The sequence below is a fragment of the Vigna unguiculata genome, chromosome 9 (genome assembly GCF_037176805.1).
Source record: "Vigna unguiculata cultivar grain cowpea cultivar isolate G323 ecotype 2 chromosome 9, ASM3717680v1, whole genome shotgun sequence".
In the NCBI taxonomy this organism is placed as follows: Eukaryota; Viridiplantae; Streptophyta; class Magnoliopsida; order Fabales; family Fabaceae; genus Vigna; species Vigna unguiculata.
In genome coordinates, this window is record NC_140800.1 from 7,359,363 (window position 1) to 7,385,460 (window position 26,098).

The following is a 26,098-nucleotide window of genomic DNA, read 5'->3' on the forward strand; positions in this document are numbered from 1 at the left end:
AAGATTGTTCAAAATTTCATACAAAGATTTTCAAATAGTTATATGGTCTATACTCAATTTTTCATGAACATGTAAACAATTGCTATATTTTTTACACAAAGAACATATAATATAAAAGACTATTCAAAGTTTCAAATCTATATTCAATTCAAATGTGTTTTTTTTACAAGGCACCGGTAACCTCATTTATAAGATAAAATACTTATTTACTTTAAATTTAAATTGAGATACAAAATTGTATTTTACACATAAACAATTAGGGTTAAATATTCTGACCTAGCTTAACCTTATCCTAATATCAAGCAAATTTGTTTAACTTATAGCTTTCAAGTTATTGTTTTTATACGATAGACTCTCATCTATTTTCCTCTTTTATATTTATGCATTTTTTAATTTTAGAATGTTGTTCAAACTTTAATTAAATATCCCAATTGCAAAATCACATCAGATTCGTTATCAAATTTAGTGCTTCATTCCTAAAACTTTCTTCCAATGTAATAAAATATTACCTAATTATTTTAATACTATATAGAATTTTGTAAATTCAATCTAATTCATAACTACTTTTTAAACGATATTGAAATGATTAAACTAAAACCTACAATCAATCTTATTTGATTATATACACAACATCACTTTTAGTTTTAAAATGGACCAAGACAAACTTTACTACATACCCTTTGTAAGGCCCATTTATTCTGCTCCCTTATTTTAAGGGTTGCCCTACAACAGTTGGGCCTAAAGGTTGGCCCATAAGATAAATGCCAAATTTGTGTTGCCCTAATCCACACTTCGTCTCACTTTCATAAACAAACCTAGAACTGTGCCGTCACACTCCGCTGCCGTAAGGAGCTCTGCTAGGGTTTACGTTTTTCCGATCGAACAGCGCTTAGCTCTCTACGTAAGTATCCTTCCAACCTTGCTCGTAGTTCTGCTACTGTTACGCTGGATAACCCATTTTTCCCATGTCTCTCATCTCTTTCCAGCACCTTGAGTCACTCCTTGTATTTCCATTCACTGCTGTTTAAGATCGAGGTCTCCTGCTAGTCATTTCCAGGTAGGGAAGCTAAGACCTTGCTCATCTGTCCTGTTTTCCTCGTCGCTTGGCTGTCGATTTAAGTTTGTATGGGTGGTGTGATGCTATACTGGTTTTGAATGCATGAATTTGTCGTATGAATCTGTTGTTGAGCTGGTACGAGGGACTGTTGCAGGAAAACAGTGGCGAGACCTGCTAATCTCGCCCAAGCGAGCCAGTCTCGCTTAGGCGAGATGAGTAGGGGCTCGCCCAAACCCTATTTCGCGAGTGGTCGCCCAGGTGACCCGCTCATTTTTTTGAGCGAGCGAGTATCTCTCCCAAGCGAGAGGGGTCTCGCCTAAGCGAGATCCCGCGTGGTTTTCCTGATGCCCTTTCGAGCCCTCGCCTAGGCGAATGAGGCTCGCCTGAGCGAGATCCTTCGGCCTGAGCGAGGTGCTGGGCGAGGCAGGGCGTTGTGCGATTGTTTTCTTGACTTGGTTGGTGAATGTATGGCTTGAATTTAAGTATTGTGATGAGAGTATGAGATAAATGAGTATGCATGTGTGAGGTAAATCATGAATTGTGAATAATAGGTTGGTACGATCTTAGCATGAAAATTGTATGAGATGATTCATGAAATTGAAATGATGAGTTTGGTATAAATTCGACATGAGACATGAAAGGGTTGGTATCAATGTTACACGGTAACGATATGAGATGGAGTTCCATATTATGGGTTCGAGAATAAGGAGTTGGTATGGCTTGGTTGAGAATACGAAGGCGATGAATCATGAGAAACTGTATGAGATGTGTGTATATAATTGTGTGTATGCATGTTGATTTTGTTTGGTTGATTAAGGAAGTTTGGTTCGTGTCAGTGTGTAATTCCTTGGGATTCTCTAGGTGGGATTCCTAGGGTCGCGCTTCAGTGGTCGGGACGTAATTCCATGGCCCCTGTTAGTGGGTGTCCATGGTGGTGCCTCATCTGTATAACTAGGTAAGGATTCAAGGTAAGGTTGCATCCTGACACTCTAAGGAGTCAGTTAGTCTCACCTAGAGCGGACTGACTCCTGTGGTGAGAGTAGCAGGAGGTCTGAAATTCATTAAGGGCTAATCTTGTGGTGAGGGAAATTGATATATTGTAACACTTGTAACACATAGCTTGGGGGTGAGCAGCTCAAGGGTGAGCAGAGGTATCCACCACAAGTGTAAGCATCAGCTGAATCCGACCATGGTTATATGTATCCAGATGAGTCGAGTCGTGTCGTAGTGTATTGCCTGAACAGTCATAATATGCTTGGTTGATTTGGATGTATGGTATTGTGGAATTATATCTGATTTGATGGATGAACTCTTTTGTACTCTAGCTTACCCTACTTTCTTTGTTGTGTGATCTGTTGTGTGGTACTCTCTTTTGCAATGATCATCAACTTGTTGGTGTGAGCAGATGCAAGGAACACTCGTAGGCAAAAGGGGGGTGGAGATTCTGCTGCATAGTCCGTGTGGACTAGTTTATATTTTCGTATGAGTTTATCTAGGGTTGCGACCCACGTAATTGTTCGTCCTTAGATTTATGTACTTTGGTTAACTCTTCATCTAGTTTTCTTTTGGGCATCGTGGTGTGCCATGGGTTGTATGGAACTGAGTTTAAAACTCTCAGACCGTGCTTTTATGTTATCTTTCTTGTAACGCTTCCATTAATTTCGCGTACTTAATTAAATGGGGTGTTACACCCTTCATGGTTACAAATTTCATTCTTCTTCATTCTATTATCCCTCCCTTGTCAACATCCACTGTTGGAGGTGATGTATAATGCTACTACAACTTCCTTCTTTTTCCCCTTTCTCTTTCCATACTAAATATCCAACATTACAACTTTGTTCATCATAAATGGACAAAAAGGACAAAAAAAAAACACACCAAACCTATTTTTCATTTTAAGGATGATTTTAGATTAACAACGTAATATGTAGAATTAATTGTGTACAAGGTAATAAATTCTAAACCCAGATTACAAACATCATATTTTCTTAATAATAAAGTTACAATAAAAAAAATCCCATATATATATATATATATATATATATATATAATTAAGTGTCGTATGCAAAACAAATACAACTAGAATTAAAAATATGAATGATGAGGCGGTGTTAAAAATTAATAAAAGAATAAAAATATTTGTTTTATATATAGAATAAACAAAAAAAAATAAAAAAAAATATTTGTTTTAGCCACGTTTTTTTTTTCGATCTTGATTTCTTTTCCTTCCTACCTCGATTCCTCCCCCAATTTTGCCGCCATCCTTCCAATCAACTCGGCCTTCGCCCAGGTCTTCATTTTCTGTGCCGACCGGTCCCAATTTTGGTCCTATTGCTTTACGGGATCCGTTTTTAGGGTTTCCGTGGAGGAATATTTTGGATCTGTTTTTCCCCAAACGGGATCTTGAAGGGGAATTTTTTCTATTTGATTTGGGTTATGGGTCTTTGTTGCCTCGTTCGTTTTCTGTGGTTTTTGTAAATTATTTTCGACGCATGTGTGATTTGGGTTCGATCCTTCTGAAACCTGTTCTGGGTTGTTAGATCTTGTGTTGGGTAATTCGATTCGGTTCGAATCGTAATACTTGTCCATCGTTCTTGTAACATCCCTACCGGATATTACGGATTTAACAAAATAATAAAAAAAAAATAATACATCAGCATCATTTATGTAAAAACTCATTTATTAATAATGCCTCATTTCCCAGAACACGGGAAATGTAAAAACTTCATTTAAAATCACCAATAAGTCCATACATACAAAAATGTGACTTTAGTCAAGTAGGCCAAGAGCCTTTACATCATATGTTAAAAATAGAGTGACAAAAACATGAACATAAAAATCCCCATAATCAGCCCCTCTCAAGCCGCTAAGCCTCACTAGCTACACCTGCATCATCACCTGCTCACGTGTACCGCGTACACGATCATCGCCAAACACAAGCAGATAGGGTGAGCTAACAATATAAACACACAAAATATATATCAAACATACATATGCATGTATAACCAATACAAATAATATAACAAACATGCCAATTCTTTCTTTATATTGTATGGCCACAACCATAACAAACATCCTTTCTTTTCCACAGAATCTTACTCCATTTCCATCACATGGCCACCACCATGTACACCGATGTACCTAATGGAAGTCACGTTACCTTCCCTCCACATGGCCACCACCATGAATAGTAGGTACATCAGGAAACCTCGTTCCAGTTATCCTCATGGCCACAACCATGTTAGCAGTGTTATATATATCCTCTATTGAGTATCTCCAGGTGCCTTGCTGCCACACCTATCGGCCACAACCGATAGAACACGTGCGGAAACCATGCTACGGATCACACATCGTAACGCCAGATGGAGTTCCCAAATACGAACATAGTCCATAACGTCCCAGGACTACCAAACTCGTCAGCAACTACTGAGGAGGGCAATCCATCTGGACCCATCCGTACTGGCCACAACCAACACACTCACACTGGCACACTCGCCAACCCGAGCCACAACTCAAGGTTCATCGTGTTCATCCGCTATCCCGAGCCACAACTCAAGGGAAGTCATTCTGGACCACAACCCATAGAATGCCACGTGCTTAACCCCTATCCTGAGCCACAACTCAAGGATACGTTCCGGGCCACAACCCATGGAACACCAGCAAGCCCACCATTGAGATATGTTAGGAGCCTTATAGTCCCACATCATCGTTCAACTCCCATTCATCCAATACCACCAAAATTTGGTTACCCTTTCATCACATCCATCCAACTTATGCTTAATCTCCCAATTCTTGCCTAAGCACTCATGTTCATCTCGCTTAGGCTAGGTTATCTCGCTTGGGCGAGCTACATACATAAAACCTGCCACGAACCCTCGCTTAGGCGAGTCACACTCGCATGGGCGAGTTCATGTTTCGCCTAAAACCCTCATCTCTCGCTTAGGCTGTGAGTTAAACCCTCATTAGAATGCCCTTCGAACTCTCGCTTAGGCGAGACGCATGCTCGCCTAAACACCAAATCCCGCCTGCGCGAGATGAGCAACCAACACACTCGAAACAGACACGGATTCTCCCTTGGGCGAGTCACACTCGCCTAAGCGAGACGATCTGTCGCCCAAGACTAAGTTACCCCGCCTGAGCGAGATGCTCGAAAAGAGCCTGAAACTCATGCCCTGCAACTCTCGCCTAGGCGAGACCGCCCCAACAACACAACTTTGCACAATTTTAGTATATACTGTTCATAACCCCAAAATAATCATGCATTTAGGCCAACATTCAATAGAACGGTACCAAAACCCAAAACCCTTGATTCCGACATTCAGCACACAAATTCGTCACATATCATGGTTTAAGCAAAAAAGAGTTAAATTTGACTCACCAAGGTTGAACCCATGACCTTTCCAATGCCAAGTCAAAGCTAACCACCAGGCCAACTTATGTTTCTTACTACCACACACAATTCAAGCATTATCTCATACAAAATGTGGCGCAACATACCATTAAAACAATAATAACAAAACTACACACAATTGGCATACATAGGACTCGAACCCAAGTCCTCTCACACAATCAAAGTACTCTCAACCACTTGAGCTAGTACTTTTCCACATCATACATAACATAATTTAATGTCATAAATGCACTAGCCTCCCGCATTTATTAATTAATTATTTATTTAATTAATTAAATTCTGCGGGTCTTACCATTCTCGCTGGATTTGGAAAGATCTAGGGTTATGGTTTTCTCAAATTGGGGCTTTTTGTTGTTTTGCTGAATTCCTTTCGGGAAATTTCAATTCCTTTTACAATTAGGATTCTCCTGTTGGATTACGTTCAATTAGAGCTTTCAATTATCCGATTCAGCCCTGCATATAATTTGAAGGAGACTGGTCTAAGGTATGACAAATCATTTATTATTGTTGTTATTTTTATTATTGGTGGCAGTTATTGTTTGTGTTTGCATGTTATGGAAGTTTCATGCATTTATATGGTGGCAATTTATTTTTATTTTTCTAGGCAAAGTTTTGTCATTGTCTGAGTGTCTGATTTTTGGAGTAAATATTGTCAATATAACGATTTGTACCAAAATGTTGTACTTGCCAATGGTGTTCACTGGGCTCTGATTGTACAAGGAAATGTTGCGTTGGTTATTGGGGCCACTAGCCTTTTACGAATGCATGATATAGATTGTAGTTGCGATGATTTAAACGCAACACATTCTTATTCAGGACTGGGGTTCAACATATGGTGTTCTATTTACGCCTTGCAAAGTTGCAATGTTGTTGTTGTTGTATGATGTCATATTGCTATTAAGTATTTGTTAAGTAGGCCTCTATGTTTTTATAGAGAGAAGCATTCTGTAATATGTTTTTGTCATTTTCTTTTGCAGCCAGCAATTGTACATGGTCACTGTTGAATGAAGTTTTGAATTAATCTTTTAGTATTTAGGGCTTATGAGTTTTGATTAGGATGGCAAAATGGGTTGGGCCCGACGGGCCGGCCCGCCAACCCGACAGAAAAAACATGGGTCGGGTAAGAAATTCAGTCCGTCAACCCGAGACAACCCGACCCGTCAAGCTTGCTAGCCTGTGGGACCAACCCGCGGGCGAAAACGAGCCAGTTCGCGGCCCGTATCACTTACTAAAAGGTTAAAATACTCCATTGGTCCATGATTTTGTTGAAAAATTTCAAGTAGGTCCTAAGATTTTTTTTAATCTCAATTAAGTCCATATTTTTTAATATGTGTAACAATTAGGCCCATCCCGGGTGTTAACGGTGTTAAGGATATATCACGTGTCAGCTTCTCATTTTTTTTAATTTTTAATTTTTTTTAATTTTTTTAATTTTTAATTTTTTTTTGAAAATTATTCATGCCACGTGTCACATCAATATTGTGCCACGTGTCAAGTGAGTAAGGTGACACGTGTCAAATCATTGTTTGAATCTCAATTTGGTCCATATATTTGTTATTTTAATTATATTTCAGTTCATTTTTTTTTAATTTTCAATTTCATCCTCTCCAAATTGAGATCAAATTTAACTTTTATATAAATTTTATAATGATATTTTTATTAAACATTTTAATAATATTAAGTTTATTTTATATTTTGTTTTAAAATTTTAAAATATTTATTTTAACTTGTTACAAAATTGTTTTAAATAATTTATATACAAATGTTAGAGTTGGTTTAAAATTAACAATTTTATAAATTTAAATATAAAATTTTAAAACAATTTTGTAAAAAGTTAAAATAAATATATTTAATTTTTTTTAAAAAATGGACTGAGATTTAGACAATAATTTGACACTTGTCACCTTACTGACTTGATACGTGGCACAATATTGATGTGACACATGGAAATGAATAATTTTCAAAAATAAAATTTAAAAACTTTTTAAAAAATTCAAAAAAATATGAAGCTGACACGTGACATATTTTTAATCTCGTTAACTCTATATTAACAGAATGGATCTAATTGTTATACATTTTTAAAAATATAAATCTAATTGAGACTAAAACAAATCTTACGAACTATTTGAGATTAAAAAAAAAAAAAATATGAAGGGAGGATTTTAACCCATAGTAAAACAAAGAACATGTGACAATTTTTTCATATCCCTCCCTCACACACTGCGCCAGACCCGACATCTCACACACTCTGCGAGACTACGACTCTTCTTCTCGACTCTCTTCTCTGTGCCATACCCGTGTTTCTCCTCCACCCACGTCGCCGCTGGCCACCACGAAACACGAAGGCAGAGTGCAGCGTCTCGTTTCTCCTCCACCACGTCGCTGGCAGCAGCGAGAAAACACAGCGCAGTCGAAGAACGCAGAGCCACCATCGGACTGCGATTGGCGGACGATTCCGACCGCCACGACCACCGCGAAGACAGGTTTGTTCGTCATTTTCGCTCTGGTTCCCTTTTTCTCGATTTGGAACCTAAATTTCTGATTTTTTGATTTCCGACCACCACGACCCATTCTGTGAATCTAATTGTTGTAGCTGCTGCCGTTAATCGCTGTTCATCCTTAAATTTTTCCCCAATTTCAATTTCAATTTCGTAGCTGCTATTACCAGGGTTTGATGTTGGGGAGATTTCAGATTTCGTAGCTTCTATTGATTTGGAGGGTTTAGATGCTTCTGCAGCACATGTTGCCAGACACATGGACCATATTTAATGCTTCTATTTTCTTTTATGTAGTTGCTTGCACTTTGGTTATGCTCCCCGCCTAAATTACTCTCATTCAGACATGTTATTGATGCTGCAACAGTGATCTTGATGACTTGCAGAGAGCAAAACATCATTTGTTTTGTGATAATTTTCTTGCCTGAACGTGCCTGAACCTGAACTGAATCAGTTATGTTATTATATTATATTACAGGGTTGTTTGTCATGTGATAATTTTCTTGTTTAATAGATCTTTGTTGTTGTATTCTTCATTGAAGGAGATTTTCTTTGATAATATAACAGTGGGACAATATTCAGTCAGCTAAATTTGAAATGAAAAAAAATTAAATTTGATTTTGGGCCCCAAATTAAACATATGAGAAAAAGCTGGCGGGCTCGCTAATCCGCCAGCCTGCGGGCCAGGTTCAGAAATGCAACCCGTTTCACCATGTCGGGCTAGCCCGGCCCGGTCCATATAAAGCGGGCCAAAAACGGGCCGGGTCAAAATGGGTCGGGCTGGCCCGTTTTGACACCCCTTTTCATGATCACAGATTCCTCCATATGAACAAGCCTTTGCGGCTGCTTTCACAGTAGGCTCCCCTTCACAAATTGCCTATGGCAGTTGGCTAAAGGCCTGCTGTGGCACCACAATTTATCAGCATTGATGAAAAAGATTATACAACCTCCTAGAGTAAGACGTACCTCTTTCTATTGTGTAGATTGCTAGAGATCTTATCACTAGTATACTCCATGCTGTAGGGTCAATTCTGTGTACCATTAGCTCTAGTCTATGGTAACAGTTTCACCATTGCAATATTTGCTTGGTCCTCTTATAGGTTTGAGGTTGGCTAGTTTGGCTTTGTTTTTGCTGTGGTGACATACATATTGAACCCCAAGTTAACTTAGGGCAAAACCCATTAAGAATTTTAAAATTATTGAAAACTTATGGTAATGGTGAACACTAGCCTTTAAAGTGTTTTTTGGTGTGTAGAAGATTAAGATATGAAGAAGAAAAGTAATAGGGGTTTGGAGTTCAGTTCTTACATTTAAAATGTTGTCCTTCTGAGTCACAATTTCTTTCTTTACATTGTTTCCCTCTAAATGTTGCAGGCAGAAATATACAGCAAAAAGTTTTAATAGACATAGTTTGTTTACGGATTACTTTGTATCAAAAAAATTTCTGAAGTATTCTATCTTCTATCTTGCATGGCATTTTTAACATTAGTACTTGTTGCAAAGATTGCATATTTGTTACATTCTTTATTGGGTCTGCAACTATTGATCAAGTTCTGTTTACGCCGATGGGCATCTTAACATCATTGTCAAAGAGACTTTTTTCGTTTTCTCTAACTATGTACTCCAAAACTAGGCTAATTTATTGTATTTTGTATTGTTGCAGTGACAATGGGAGGTGATGATAGTCTAAAGACATGGGTATCAGATAAATTAATGTCCCTACTGGGATATTCTCAGCCAACAGTCGTACAGTACATGATTGGACTAAGTAATTCATCTACCGCACCTTGAAAATTCTTCTAGTCAGTTTGGAAATCATGTCAGGGATTCATGCGCCATATTTTGGCAATCACTTTTTTGGTGTTGCAGCCAAGCAAGCTACTTCACCAGCTGATTTGGTGGGCAAGCTAGTGGAGTTCGGGATCTCATCAATGGATACTCATGCATTTGCAGAAGAAATTTACTCAAGAGTTCCTCGCAAATCATCTGGTTTAAATGTGAGTTTTTTTTTTCTAAGGTGCAGTGAAACATACTGCTATAGTGTTCATGTAGCAAACCCCTTTTCTTTGAAAACCTCTAGTATCTGCTGTCTATTGATATCTTCCATTCTGTATCAGCAATATCAGAAACAAGAGAGAGAAGCTGTAATGTTGGCCAGGAAGCAGAAGACTTACACAATTTTGAAGGCTGATGACGATAGTGACGATGAGTCTGTGGATAAATCTTCAATAACTACTACTTCATCTAGAAGGTCTGACAATTCCATAAAAAAGCGTTTCAGGAAAAAAACTGAAGTTCAAGATGACCAAGACGATGAGGTAATTTGCTCATAACCTATTACATTCATTTTCATATTTCTTGCTCATGGTAAGCTGCTAACCATGTGAATTTTTTTGACCAAATGCAATCCTGCAGGTGATTTTGAGAAAGGAAAGTGAGAGACAAGTGAAGAGAAGAACTTCCCCTGATGATGATAGTTATTCGGAGGTACTTTCTCATTATTTATTATTACTATTATTGTCCAGCTCTTGTCTCGATGTAATTTCTTACTTATTTGCATACAGTCTGAAGAAGAAAGGTTGAAAGATCAAAGAGAGAAGGAGGAATTAGAGCAGCATATGAGAGAACGAGATGCAGCTGGGACACGAAAGGTACTTGTCAATGTTCAATTGATTTGGTTATGTGTACTTGTTCATTATTCTTTTAATGATTATCTTTATTAATTATTATTATTATTATTATCATCATCATCATCATCCGTATTATCATGGGCTAATACTACTATTACTAACTTAGGGTGTTAAATAGTAGCTGCATGAATGCTTTGTTATGGATAAAAGAAGAAAAATTGTTGGAAGTAATGAGGAAAATTGTGAGGGTATATATGGTTAACAATGTGCATTATTTTATATAAAAATTAATATTTTATATCATTAACTTTTGATTTGTTGTTTTATAAAATATTATATATATATATATATATATATATATATATATATATTTTGAATGAAGAAGTTTTATTGACAAGGAAAATCCAATCAAGGATTCCTCAAAGGCCAAAGGGCCATCAAGAAGCAAAGAACATTCAAACTTTCTGTTTTAAACCGGCAACAAATTGTCCATTCTATCCAGATATAAGATTGTCCTGCTCTCCCCTTAACTGGCCATGTTCATTGAGCCAAAGAAAGTGTACACATTAAACATGTGCATGGCATATGTAAAGGCATAGAAACACCCAGTAAAGGCTAGAAGTACATATGCTATTATCAGTCTTTAATGCAATTTGGATAATACTTATAGCTTAGTTGTTATTTTAAATAATGTTAGATTCTTTAATATTATTGAATAATATGATGATGCTTTTATTAGAAGCACATTTACCTATTTCCATGCACACATATGTAATGTACTATTTTTTTATTTTTTTTTGGTTTTGCCTTATTTGTTACTTCCTTCTAATTGTTTGAATTGTTTCATGATATTCAGTTGACTGAACATAAATTATCACGAAAGGAGGAAGGTATGTTTATGGTTTGTTAAACTTATTGCCATGTGCAAATACGAGTATCCATGTGATTTCATGCATGTTTGTATACATTAATACATTAATTTTGTTATAGTTACCAAAGTAAGGGTTTAGGTTTAGGGTTATGTTTGCCGATAGAGGATTCAAATCTTGTCTATTTATTGTCTTGATTTCTTTTTCTCAATATGAAAAAACTATCCATGCTATCATGGAAACATGGTTTCATCTCAACGCTTCTCTTTATCTTTATAGTTTAACAATTTCTGTATGCTGGTTTTGTAATCTTGGTTCAATCTGTCTTCCAACAGAAGAGGCAATTCGAAGATCTAGTGCTGCAGAGCAGGATGGTATTCAAGCTTTGAGGTTTGTTGTTATTACATTTTTATGTGTGGCATGTGTGGGGGAGTATTCTTTTACATGAGAAAACATCAAGATTTGCCTTCTTCTAGGTAGTGGTTAAGATAATAATAGAAAAGAAAGTGTTATTTTTTTGGGAATGTTCAAGCGATTGACACTTACAAGCAGGTAGTTTGATGTTTAAGAACCTGGTTAGTCACTGAGGAAGAAAAGGCGGGAAAACTGAAAATCTAGCAAAGGTTCTTTTAATAAATAAATAATGTTGTGAAATGTATGAACAATTTAACACTTCAGTGAATCAGTGCCAAAGTTGAGATTATATAGGATATATCTAGCAATTTTAAATTATTGTAATTTTTTTATCTGTATATTCAGACGGTTTCTGTTATCTATTATTATTTTAAAGTTTAAAAATTATTGCAAAAATTAGTTATATTTTTTATTTTATTTCATTATTATCTATTCATGCATATTGCTTTTCATACATAATTAAATACTAAGTTAAGCTATATCTATGAAGAAAATGGTTTATTTCTGGATGTGTTGTTGACCGGAGGAAATAGTGTTATACCAAGCTCTGAATGATATTTCGTGGTGTCTCAAAAGGAATGTATTTCGAAAGAAAATTAATTTCTTTAGGATCAATTTGATTTCTTGGTTGATTTTTTGTGCTCAACTTATGGTTTCCTTAAGCGAATTTTGTATGGTAATTTTGCATAAGGAATTGGAGAGCTACCTTGTATTATTGAATGGTAGATATTGTGGGTAAAATGGATAGGGGGAAAACTTAATGAAATTTTTTGAAATATTGAAATTTTGGTTTATGTTGCCAATGGTATTGTTTGCCAAGTATCCGATCACATATTGTTGTTTTTGTCTGTCCTCTTGTCTTGTTTAAGAATAAATTGCCATTTATGAATGAAAGTTTAGCACAGTATGTTATGTTACTTACAGTTCCACCACTGTTATTGCAGAAAGGTTTCAAGGCAAGAATACTTGAAGAAAAGGGAGGAAAAGAAATTAGAAGAACTAAGGTATGATGCAACTTCAGTGTCTGTAAGGTTCTTTGTTAGGTCACATTTTTGGTCAATAAATAAATTACAGCTTGATTGCATTACTTTGCTGTGGCATGTATCATACTAGTTCTTTATTTTATCGTTGAGTTTAATAGTTTTTCTTGGTTATTGCAGAGATGATATAGAAGATGAGCAATATCTGTTTGAAGGCGTGAAGCTTTCGGAAGCAGAATATCGTGAACTGAGGTAATCTATCTGTTTAGTGGTTTCTTGAGTTCCCCTTCAATTTGTTTTACGCTACTATGTGAGATTTTTTTATTTCTTTTTTTCTCTATTAGAGATAGCGCCAACTGAATTGTGTGAAGCAAATGCCATACCCAACTTTGGTCTCTACCATTGTCCTTGCTTTAGGGGATATTTGATATGCGAGAAATCTTTTCATACTTGAGAATTACAAATCCTATGTATTATTAATCATAGGAATGACCAAATTTTGATTGGTTAGTCAAAAATATTGCATGGAATATTTCTACAAGTTTTTATTGTGTTATTTTTATTTAAATCTTTAATTTATTATCATGTTAGATGATTTAATACGAGACTCTCACTTCACTATAGAAATGCCAAAATTCTAGAAAACTAAAAATTGTTCTTTTTCCAAAAGTGTACTTATAGAAATTTTTGAAATTTAATCAAATTGTTGATTTAATTTATTGTTTTTTTTTTCATGTTCAATCTGTATGTTCTTGAAGTGTATAATTAATTTGTATTCGATGAGTGTATAGCTTTTGTATTACCAGGAAACTTTTTTATGTTTTTTGTTTATTGTCCCCAGGTACAAGAAAGAGATATATGAACTTGTGAAGAAGCGCACAGAGGAGGCTGACAATGTGAATGAGGTAAATAATCATTTAATTTGTAATACATGAGTATGGGATACTATTGGTTATTTATTAACTGTTGATTATTGTTGAAATATTTTTTTTATTAGTTTAATTAAGTTGCTTGCCAGTTTATTCTGCTTTAGCTTTCTATGGAGTATTACTAAGTTATTGCCAAGACTAAGCTGTTGTATGTTCTAAAATACAATGGAAATCATACAATCGAAGTTGGTGTGAAGATAGACGGTTTAATAATTCTTTTGGGATCTGGGAACTGACAAAGGGATCTGGACATTCAATAAGTTAAATTGATCCATCTATGTGTTTTTTGCCCAACTCATGTTCCACTGAAATTGCAGTATAGAATGCCAGAAGCTTATGACGTGGAAGGTGGTGTTAATCAGGAGAGGAGATTTTCTGTGGCTATGCAGCGTTACAGGTATTTCACTTGCCACTATTTTCATTATACGAGCTATCATGTGTTTCCTCTCACTTTCATCTTGTGGTCATGCATGAAATTTCAAAAGCATTTTTTATTTGCTTAATCATTGTGCTTGTTTTACTTTACAGGGATCCAAATGCTGAAGATAAAATGAATCCATTTGCTGAACAAGAGGCTTGGGAGGAACATCAGATTGGTAGATATTTCTGCATTATTATACTCAAATTCTCTATTCTTAAGAAGGTTTTATCTATTTAAGTTCTGAATAACATATTTCAGGAAAGGCAACGCTGAAGTATGGTTCAAAGAACAAAAAACAAGTCTCTGATGATTATCAGTAAGTTTCTTCATCTAGAAAAATCTCCAGATTCAGGTTGATGACCAACCAATCTCTAGAAACTTTATTGTTGCATTAGGGATCTCCTTCAATTAGGTTCATTAACATTATTTAAATTGGGTTCCTGTGGTTAATTATTATCAACAAAACAAATGTAGTTAGATGAAACTATAGACCATAACCCAGTTAAAAACAAATATATGATCAAGGATCCAAATGAAAAAAAAGAAGTTTAGGGACCTAATTAAAAATTCTTAAATAGTTCACGGACCTTCTAAGTGATTTAACCTCTTCAATTATTTAGATTTATTGTAGGGTGTTATTCATCACCTCCACTCCTGTGTATAGAAATAACTGATTTAAACTTGCTCATAAATTGTTTAGGTATGTGTTTGAGGACCAGATTGATTTTATCAAGGCATCAGTAATGGATGGAGATAAGGTATGTGGATTACGCAGCTGGACTCGTGGGATTTAGTTGTTATATTCTTTTGTTTGAACCCGTCTTTCTTTGCAGTTTGATTATGAAGAGATGCAAGATTCTCTTGAAAAGTCCAGAGCAAAGTCAGCTTTGGAGGCACTTCAGGTAACCTTTCGAATTTATTCATGACTTTATTATCTAGGAACTCTAACCATTAAATGTCTAACATGCTTTTCTATGTAACCGTCTGAAGTATAGTGTAAAATTCTTGTTGGATCCATTAATGTTTTGGATCCTATTCCCTGTTTAACAACTTACTTTTGATGCTTAATGGAACCTATATGAATTTAATGAAACAGTTGTATGTTGTTATTATTTTCCTCATACTTTTAAACATCAAAAGGGCAACAAAGAGCGGGAAACAACCTGTGCAGTAGTGTTTTTTTTTTTTCAATCAGATAAAGAGCAATTTTTTACTCAAGTGGGAGAGGGAAACCATCTATCGCTAAGATGTATATTATGAAGTAGTGTGGGGTATTTGATCTCATAAGGAGGGAACGATTACGTGACAGGTTTCAAGAGATCCAAAGAAGTGCGATTGGGAAGTAGTTAATTTAATAGATTGCGAGTGGGATAAACAAAGAGATATGGGAGGTAAACTGTGTCGTGTTGGAGATTTCACATCTTCTAAAGATATGACTAAAGTATAGTATATAAGTTGGTGGAAATCTCATATTATACCGTGGTTTTGTGAGGTCAAATTAGGTTTTTAAAGTCCACTTTCATAAGATGGTATCATAGCTAATGATTCCTTGTATTGAAAGTTTTTCCGACATAGCTTTCAAATGAGCATCTTGTTGTGGTGAATGGTTGTGTACATGGAAGCATCACCACTAAAGTATTCGTGGTTAAAATATGTTGTTGCTCAAAAGGAAAGGTGTTAGGAAATCAAATTGAGGTAGAATTCTCACATTGAGTATAAATGAGTAAAATGAACGGTACAAAAGTAGAAAGATTTATGAACTTATTGCCTTAATGTTTTGAGTTGAAGGTGGTCACCATGTCTTATATGGGTTTGGTCATGGTTCATTAGTACTAAATCTCCGTTATGTCTCTCTGTGGAAGTCCCACAAATGGTATCAAAGCTTATCCTAGCGAGGTTAGTTTGTGCTTATTGTGCTAGCTATTATCGGGCCAACCGCTATTTCTACGCTCAAGATGTCCCATGCTTGGGATGGTGAAGCGTGTCAGAGATCTCGCATCATTTAGAGATATGGTCAAATTATAGTGTGTGATTGAGTGTAAATCTCATTTGATAAGCTAATTTTGTGAGGTCGAATTAGACTTTAATCCATTTTTCATTAGATTATGTTAGATATATAAACAGGAAAACAGAAAAAAAAAGATAAGGAAAATATGAAAAACAGCGAGGGAGGGTCTACCCTGTTTTATGTAATTTCTGTTTCAATTCATAGTAATGTATTCTTTCATTCCAGTGTAAAATCCTACCAAACAGGTATGATATCACACTAATGAGTATATCATGGTATAGTCACATTGCGCTGTGTGGTTTGATCCGGGTTCTATCATATCAATATTTTATTGGTAAATAAACAAATCATAATGGCAAAATGGATAAAAAAATTGTGACAAAAACAGTTAAATGGGATTTCCCCTCTATTAAATATTATAGATGAAAAAAACAATTTGGCCAATTTTTAATTTAGTGCCACTTAAGCATATTCTTTTAGTTTTCAGTAATAATGGATTTAGGCAAGGAAAAGGAAGGACAATTGTAAAGGCTAGGAAGTACTTACTATAAGAAGACAACTGGAAAAATTGCTTGAGGCTGCTATTATATTGGTTCAATACTTACAACAATTATATTATTGATATTTTAATTCCTTGAGAAAGACATTAAGCTACAAGGAGGTTGGCTATTAGTCAAATTTGAGGATTAAGAAATAAAAATATCAATCTTTTTGCAGGATTAATTTTTAAAACGAGACTATATTATTCACCTTTTTGTTGTTTTTTATAGGAGGAGAGAAAAAAGTTACCCATGTACCGCTATCGGGATGAATTGCTCCAAGCTGTTCATGATCACCAGGCATTTTCCTCTTCTATTCCTTTCTTTTGGTGCTGAATACGAGTGAATTTCATCTCTGTTGTCAATGATCTGTTCTGTATTTGTATTCATTGCCTTGGTATAAATATTTTCTTGTATACAATTGTGTCTTTATTCAAATTAAACCTTGAATATTCTCTTTATTTAGGTACTTGTAATTGTTGGAGAAACTGGTTCTGGAAAGACAACACAGATCCCCCAATATCTTCATGAAGTTGGATACACGAAGCATGGAATGGTGTGATTTAATTGCATTTCATGTGCTTACAACATCTGAAAACCTTATTTTATGCTCCCATTAATACTTCTGTTTTACAATGTGCAAGTATTGACAAGACTGTGCTTCTTTGCTGATGTTTTATTTTTCTCTATTCTTGTTCTTTGGGCCTTGTCAACTATTGTTTATAAATTGCGGAACAAGTAGTTACCTGTTTTATTTTTCCATGCATACTACTATAACTCCTAAAAAACAATTCAAGACCAGTGGCCATGGTTTAATAATTTAATTTTGACTGTGTCATTCAAATATGATTACTTGTAACTTTTCATACATTGTATCATATCTTTTGTATTGTAGGCATTGGAAATGACCAAACCTAAGGTGGTTATATTTTTCTTTGCAGATTGCATGTACTCAGCCACGGCGTGTTGCAGCTATGAGTGTTGCTGCTCGAGTTTCTCAAGAAATGGGTGTTAAATTAGGACATGAGGTAAGCCGCCCTAAGTATTGAATATTTTAACATTGGTTTCTTTTAGTTATTATATTATAAAGTTTATTTGCTGTGAAGCTTTCACATTTCTTAGAAAATGGATATGCTCATTATATGTTGAGTTCTTGTCAAAATGTAAGTTGATTATGTACATCTCTCTTTCACTTGTCTTAGTCTTTTAATTGTTTAATTTGAACTTTTCAATTTTAGGTTGGTTACTCCATTCGTTTTGAAGATTGTACCTCAGAGAAAACCATTCTGAAATATATGACTGATGGAATGTTACTGAGGGAATTTCTTGGTGAGCCTGATCTAGCAAGTTATAGGTGAGCTTTTATTGAATTCATATTTGGGTTTAGTTAGACGCATTATAATTGTTTACTTATTATGTTTGCAAATGTTGCAGTGTTGTGATGGTGGATGAGGCTCATGAAAGAACACTCTCAACGGATATTTTGTTTGGATTAGTAAAGGTGAGCAGAACATTCTGTGATGAAATAAATATGGATACCTTATTAGTAATTCAAACAGGTTCAGCGTTGAGACGTTTTGAAGTCTATTCCTTGAAAAAATAAGCATTTTTATTGATTTTCAATACACTTTTTAGTTGAGTCTGGTGCAAGTGTTTTTCTTTACATTGCAATACGAGTACTTACTGTTTTTGGACTAAATCATTATTTTGTTCCCCATAAGATGTTGTCACATTAGTTTTTGAAACTAAGAAAATTTCTAGTGAGTCCTTGAAATTGACTCATGTGGTTGACAGATTGCACTTTCAGAGACTTATTTGGAATTTTCTTAGTTAAAAAAATTATTGATGGGATTAGGAGCAGATAGGACAATTATTGGTAGAAAATATGAACAGTTACATTTGTATTGTTTAATTAGGTTCAGTTATGTATTTTTGGAATTTATTTTGTATTAGGTCTGATGGTTGACATTTATTATGTGTTTAGGAGCAGCTATTATATTAAAGTTGTATAGAAAATGCCATGTAGGAATAAAGTGAGCAGAGTACTTTGAAAGTTCTTTGGGCAGCTTCTGGTGGAATTTTCTCTTTAATTAGTGTGCCTAAATACCAAATATCATTGTTCAATCAGCAATACACTTGCATGGACTAAACTGCTTGCCTATTCTGTTTTTGTGACAGGATATTGCTCGTTTCCGACCTGATCTTAAGTTGCTGATATCAAGTGCTACACTTGACGCAGAGAAATTCAGTGATTACTTTGATTCTGCGCCAATATTCAGAATTCCAGGGAGACGATATCCTGTTGAAATAAACTACACGAAAGCACCTGAGGCCGACTACTTGGATGCTGCTATTGTCACCTCGCTTCAAATCCATGTCACTCAACCTCCCGGAGATATATTGGTATTCCTTACTGGACAAGAAGAAATTGAAACAGCAGAAGAAATCTTGAAGCATAGAACTAGAGGCTTGGGGACTAAAATTGCTGAGTTAATAATATGCCCTATATATGCCAATCTTCCAACTGAATTACAGGCTAAAATATTTGAACCCACTCCTGAAGGAGCACGAAAGGTGGTCCTTGCAACTAATATTGCAGAAACGTCATTGACAATTGATGGGATCAAGTATGTCATTGATCCCGGATTCTGTAAGATGAAAAGCTATAATCCAAGAACAGGGATGGAATCTTTACTAGTAACTCCCATATCAAAAGCTTCAGCAAATCAGAGAGCAGGTCGTTCTGGAAGAACAGGTCCTGGAAAGTGCTTCCGGCTGTACACTGCATATAATTTTCACAATGATTTGGAGGAAAACACTGTTCCTGAAATACAGCGGACTAACCTTGCAAATGTAGTTTTGACTTTAAAAAGTCTTGGTATTCATGACTTGTTGAACTTTGATTTTATGGATCCTCCCCCTGCTGAGGCCTTATTAAAAGCTTTGGAGCTTCTATTTGCATTAAGTGCTTTAAATAAGCTTGGTGAGTTAACCAAGGTCGGTAGAAGGATGGCAGAGTTCCCACTTGATCCTATGTTATCAAAAATGATAGTGGCTTCAGAAAATTTCAAGTGTTCAGATGATATCATATCAATTGCTGCTATGCTTTCTGTTGGAAACTCAATATTTTATCGTCCAAAGGATAAACAAGTACATGCAGACAATGCAAGGATGAATTTTCACACGGGAAATGTTGGAGACCATATTGCATTGCTAAAGGTTCTGTTGCTGCTGGCTTTTTCTGTATTTTGTTGATTATCAACTTTATCTATATGCATTTTTTCCTTTCTGTGAAATGTTGGACTCTATTATTAGATATTTTTCTTGTGCCATCCACCATGATGGTGAGTTGTGTTGCATCACACATTGAGTTCGTGGTGGCACACTGTTCTTTGTGGGTCATTCTAAACTTTACTATACCTTACTAATTTTTATTTTTCATTCAGGTCTACAATTCGTGGAAGGAGACCAATTATTCAACGCAATGGTGTTATGAAAATTATATACAGGTATTGACCTTCTACTGCAAACCATTATTTGGCGTGTCCATATTTAGTAAGTGCTAGAAGAAAGTAGTATACACATCCATACATTGTTAAGTACACTAAGTAGCAATAATGGGAGTTGAGAAAATTAAGGAAGTGAGTGAAAGTGATGGGGAGAAATGCTACTTTATTTAACTGTTCTAAATATAATTTGGTTAAGATTTTTGGTTCATTTGACGAGAAGTTTTTTGACAAATTGAAATGTTGTAAAAAATATTGGCCAAAATACTACCTCAACGTTCTCATTATTGAGAGTGGTGTGCGCGGTGTTAATAGGTATTTATTGATTGGATATAGCTTTGAGAAGATGTAATTACTAATCGTTTTCTTTTTATTGATTGACTTTTTCTTATTCTTTCTATTATTACCTTTTACTTTTCTGCTGATAGTATTCTTTTTACAAAAGAAAATTTTAGAACTTATATGTTTTGTTTAGGTTTGTGACTATGATGCCCATATTTAGTTCTCTTGGCATTATGATCTACAAAGAGATTATTTCCGCAATGATCCTCATTTTAAAGTGCTTATATTCGAATTTATTCATCTTTTGTTCATCGTTGCTGTGTTTGTTATCTTGATTCCAGGTAAGGAGTATGAAACGGGCAAGGGATATCCGTGATCAACTGGCAGGTCTTTTAGAGAGGGTTGAAATTGAACTAATATCAAATGAGAGTGATTTAGATGCCATCAAGAAATCTATTACTTCTGGTAAACTTATAAAACTAATAATTTCTTGCATTGCAGATCCTCTTTTAGTTTACTGAATCTAATTTTTAACTGCTGCAGGGTTTTTTCCACACTCTGCTCGACTGCAAAAGAATGGATCTTATAGGACTATTAAACATCCACAAACTGTTCACATACATCCTAGTGCGGGGCTGGCAGAGGTACTTTCGTTTTGTATGTTGCTGATAAGTGATAATGTATGTTGATTGCATGCACTGTTTTCTACCCCATTTCTAGGTAATCAGTAAGTTGTGCTATATTATTGAAAAGAGAAACCCTGAAACCAACATACAGATAATACATATCTTTTCATATTACATATTCTGATTTCCATACAAAAGTAGCTATTTAAATAATAAAAATAAATCCCTAATTACAGTAGTGGCTATCTTACCTATTTTAGTATGTGCTTTTATGATGTATTATAGTTACAACAATAAGAATTATATCTTTATAATTTCAGATATCAAGATCATATCTTTATAACCAGAAATATCAAGATCATATTTGATATTAAGGCCATTTCAAAACATAATATTCCAAACCATCAATTTGGAGATATAATTAAAATCACTTAAAGACTAAATAAACTTTTGGAGATCCCACATCTAGTAGGAATAAGGTGTAAACCACTCACCAAGATAAACCATAGGGCACTCAATGTTTATGGATAAAAAGGAAATACAAATTAAATCCGGATGAAATTTTTAACTTCTGGTTTCAACCATCCAATTGTAAGAATTTATAAATGTGGATGCTCTATATGGTTTTCAGATCATCTAGAGGTACAAGTTGATTAACATGATATTTAATTCTTTGGTTGTGAATATTTATAGCTGTTATGATCATAAAGGAAGTAGTTGCTTCGTATGATCTGTGGCTAAGTATGAGCCTTAAATTTTTGGAGAAATCCTGACAACTCAAATTTGCTTGTGAATTCATTTCAATTTGAGGCAATTTGAAAAGAATTAATCAACCGTATGTTGCATTAATGTTTATTAATGGTTTTGTGAAGTTGCGATCACTATGGTCTAAAAGTTCATTATTTGATTTCTCTTATAGGTTCTTCCTAGATGGGTTATATACCATGAACTAGTACTCACAACCAAGGAATATATGAGACAGGTATTTCCAACTGTTACCCATTTCAAACATTTCATAACTTCTTTCAATGGATATCTGTGGATGGCTGAAACTGCATACTCATATTTCAGGTGACAGAGTTAAAGCCAGAGTGGTTGGTGGAGATAGCGCCCCACTATTACCAGCTTAAGGACGTTGAAGACTGTACGCTTTCTCTCTCTTTCTCATATTGCTATTATATCTTTGCAGGAAGTTAACAACATTTCCCTTTGAGCATTAATCAAGTTTTGTTTATAAATATCATAAAGAGTCTTGCTATTGCATGCTAGCTATGCTCCTGTCATTAGTTTGTGGATGTTATCCCACACTTTTTAATAATGCTGATTCTAATTTATAGGTTGTCATACTGTTAAAAGCCCTTTAGTAAAACTATCGTATAGTAGTTTGAGATACATCAAATACAATGAGAGGGAAAACAAGATAATTTTAGAAGATGCTCCTAGAAACTAGTTCTAGCATGAACATGCTCCTAGAAACTTCAGAACAAAGCACACAACACCTTTCATTAGATAAATCCAAGTACGCCTAGAAAACTCACCAATAAACAGTAGTAAAATAATATCATAGTACTAAAAATATAGTAAACTATTTCAAAGATATATTAAATCTGTATGTTTCTAAGATATTATTTTTGTTTTATTTGATATATATTTGTGGAACTTAATGAATAGTTAATTAAATAATTTGTTACGAATCCCTTCTTTTATAATTACAATGCCTGAAAAGGTATACATATTTTTTGTGAGAATTATTGTTTTGCCATTGGTTAATTCGTTGAAGATTTAGGTCAGTAAACTCAAATTTAATCCAAGAAGTGAAAAAAAAGAGAGGATAATTATAATGAAGTGCAAATTGTGACCTATGGAAAATATTTTACTCAGTTAGCATACAGCATATCATTAATCAATCTTGAATTTGTTGATTGTTATAACAATAATATGTTGATTTATGCCATTAGCTATTGAGTTGAATTAAATTTTATGGCAGTGCATTCGAAGAAAATGCCTCGTGTAGCAGGCCGTGTACAAGAGGACAAATAACTGACAACTTTGCATATGCTTTGAGATGATGAGATACTTTTGGAAGAAAAAAAATGCCCCTTAAAGATTGGATATGTATTGTAAATATATTTCACTGTACATTTAGACTATAGCATTGTATCCTTCACCACACATGCCTCCATTGGGGATAGTACTGACTTCATTACTAATCACCAACAAATTTTGTCATGTAGGTTTCTTTTTCATTTGTTGTAAGAAGTGATTTCTAATTCAATTTTGTTATTGCTATTTAATACTTGTAAATATTGTTCTTTAACACAATATTTTGGAAGCAGCATGTACAAATTCATTTGATCCAGCAAATGCAGTTCCATTATGGCTTATATTGGCTTTTATGTTATGGTTGAGATGTTTTGTCCCCATTGGTTGCTCCAGTGTGTAAAATTTAAACCATTTCATTTCTTTCATTTACTACCAAATACTTCTGTATTGTAATATATCTGTAACTGAATAATTTCCCTGTTTATGTGGCTAATTAACTTTGTATAAATGATTTTTTAAACATTATTATACCGACTATTTATTTTAGTAAAATATGTTTTTAATATGAAAATTTATGAATTTTACATTTATTTGACCTTTGAAATATTTTTAGTGTTTTTAAATATATTTTTATTATAACCAATATATCAAGATGTAAGGTGGTGTATCACATTCATACAAAATGTGTAATATCAAAGACCAACTAAAATAAATAAAAAAATTAGAAATCAAGAGTTAAGACAATTATTAGAGATCAAATAAAAATTTAACTTTCGTTGGAATAAATAGATAGGAAAGTTCATAATTTTTAAGATATTTAAACACATCTATTTTGAATTTATCTTATTTCAAATATGTTATTGTTTTTTTTTTGTTTGGATAATTTGATTACCATAAGATACAAAACTATTTATTTATTTATTTAATAATCATAAATAAACTAAAAATATCAATGTTAATGATCTTTTTTAGTTGATATTAGTTTATGTTATCTTTTGTTAAAGCTTTCAATTGAAATTGATAAAGCTTTTCTTCTATCAACAGAGACCGAGGTTATTTTCACTCGGTGCCATTTACAATAATTTTCGTCGATGTTGTTGGTTGGTTTTTTTTTTTTTTTTTCTGACTTTTTCCAATTGATATAGCGAAAGAAAAAAAAATCTAGTTAATATTGTCCGAAGGTTTTTAATATTAGTATTAGAAAAAAAATCCTAATAAACTACGAATAGAAAATAACATTGATACTAACTAAAACTAATTATTACAATTGAAAAAAAAATATAGTTCACATTCGTTAAAAATAATATCCCAAACTTTTCCTAAGTCTTTACTCATAATCCTAATAAGCAGGAGGGTTCGCATCATTTGCTCATCGGAGTTTCGTTCTAATTTTGTTTTTTTTTTAAATAGGTTTCAATTTTCGTCAATTTTATTCAATACGGTTTTTTTTTTTATCAACACCGTTTAAATTATTAACGACCATGAACTGAACAGTGAGTGTCACATGTTACTTCATGATTTTTTTTAAAATTTTTAAATTTTTTTTAAAATGTACATGTGTCAATCAATGTCAAAGTTAATGTTTTATATTCAATTTGGTTTCTCTATTTGTTATTTTTGTTGAATTTAGTTCCAATTTTGTGTAAAATTAACCAATTTTGTTGTCAAAGATGAAACCAAATTTAATTTTTATATAAAAGTTATAATTATGTGAATTTTAATATGATATAAAAACATTAAATAAAAAATGTGAATTTTAATATAAAAATTAAATTTGGTTTTGAGAGGGACAAAATTGGTTCATGTTAACAAAAATTGGAACTAAATTGAACAAAACTAACGAATATAGGTACCAACTTGAATATAAAATATTGACTCTAACACGTGACACGTTGCTGGGTTGATACGTAGACATTTAAAATTAAAAAAAAAAGTTAAAAAAATAAAAAAAAAACAATAAAAAAACTAGGAAGTGACATGTAGCAATCAATACTCATGGGCGTTAATGATTTAAACTATATTAGCAAAAAATGACTAAATTGAAAAAAATTGACGAAAATTATGATCTATTTGATAACAAAAACAAAATTATGATTGATTTGACAAAACTTAACGAAAATTGAGATCAAAAAATATTTTAACCTAGTATAAATAATTTTAATTAATACTAATAAAAGTTATTAATAGACATTTACAAATCCTGTAAGGTTTTGTAATATTACAAAAACAAATTGTAATATTAACTAAAAAGCTTAAAATATGATAAATTTTATTATGAAAGAAACTTTTAACAACATTTATTAATAAAAAAATATAACGTTATTTGTTGATAAATAATTCTAAAATTATGATCTCAAATCTTAATTAAGCCAACAATATGAATTTTTATCAAGTTAAGACAAAATAAAATGAAGCTAAAAAAAAGTATATTTGCTGACTTGAATCATTTCATTAACCAATCCAATTAATTCTATAAAATTATACAATTTCTTTTTTGTTTAAATTTAATAGGTATTGAAGAATCATGAAATTTTCTTAAAAATTTGTATCGAAAAGTAATATATATGGAACACACGACACATGAATTTTCTTCAAAGGTCTTGGATGTATAATTGGTCAAGACATCATTTTACCACTTTCGGTGGAAATCGTTGACAATAGACAACATATAGCCAATAGCTAACGTAAGAGAACTATTAATTTGTGTATTAAATTAAAAATTGAGGAAAATCGCAGATATCATATAAAAACACTAAAAAAGTTTTACATGGAAGTTATGATATAAAAGCTAGATTCATATATGTTTGAATTGTAAATTATAGTATCCATTGTCAATGGGAATGAAAAAAAAAATTAACATCTAAGTAAATCCTTTATGAAAGCCCCTA

The 26,098-nt window shown here is 33.7% G+C and overlaps 1 protein-coding gene across 1 annotated transcript; it reads left to right on the top strand.

Moving 5' to 3' along the window:
• Positions 1-9,626: 9,626 nt before the first annotated feature.
• On the top strand, positions 9,627-23,563 carry LOC114164620 (pre-mRNA-splicing factor ATP-dependent RNA helicase DEAH1). Its single transcript, XM_028049352.2, has 27 exons — positions 9,627-9,731; positions 9,833-9,960; positions 10,081-10,281; positions 10,379-10,450; positions 10,528-10,614; positions 11,450-11,483; positions 11,798-11,852; positions 12,821-12,880; positions 13,037-13,108; positions 13,698-13,761; positions 14,103-14,182; positions 14,314-14,381; positions 14,465-14,522; positions 14,907-14,964; positions 15,040-15,108; positions 16,985-17,053; positions 17,220-17,309; positions 17,695-17,781; positions 17,992-18,107; positions 18,188-18,254; positions 18,932-19,972; positions 20,200-20,262; positions 20,883-21,006; positions 21,085-21,185; positions 22,087-22,149; positions 22,239-22,311; positions 23,155-23,563. The coding sequence occupies exons 1-27, from the start codon at positions 9,632-9,634 to the stop codon at positions 23,205-23,207; spliced, it is 3,153 nt and encodes a 1,050-aa protein (XP_027905153.1). The 5' UTR covers positions 9,627-9,631; the 3' UTR covers positions 23,208-23,563.
• Positions 23,564-26,098: the final 2,535 nt, after the last annotated feature.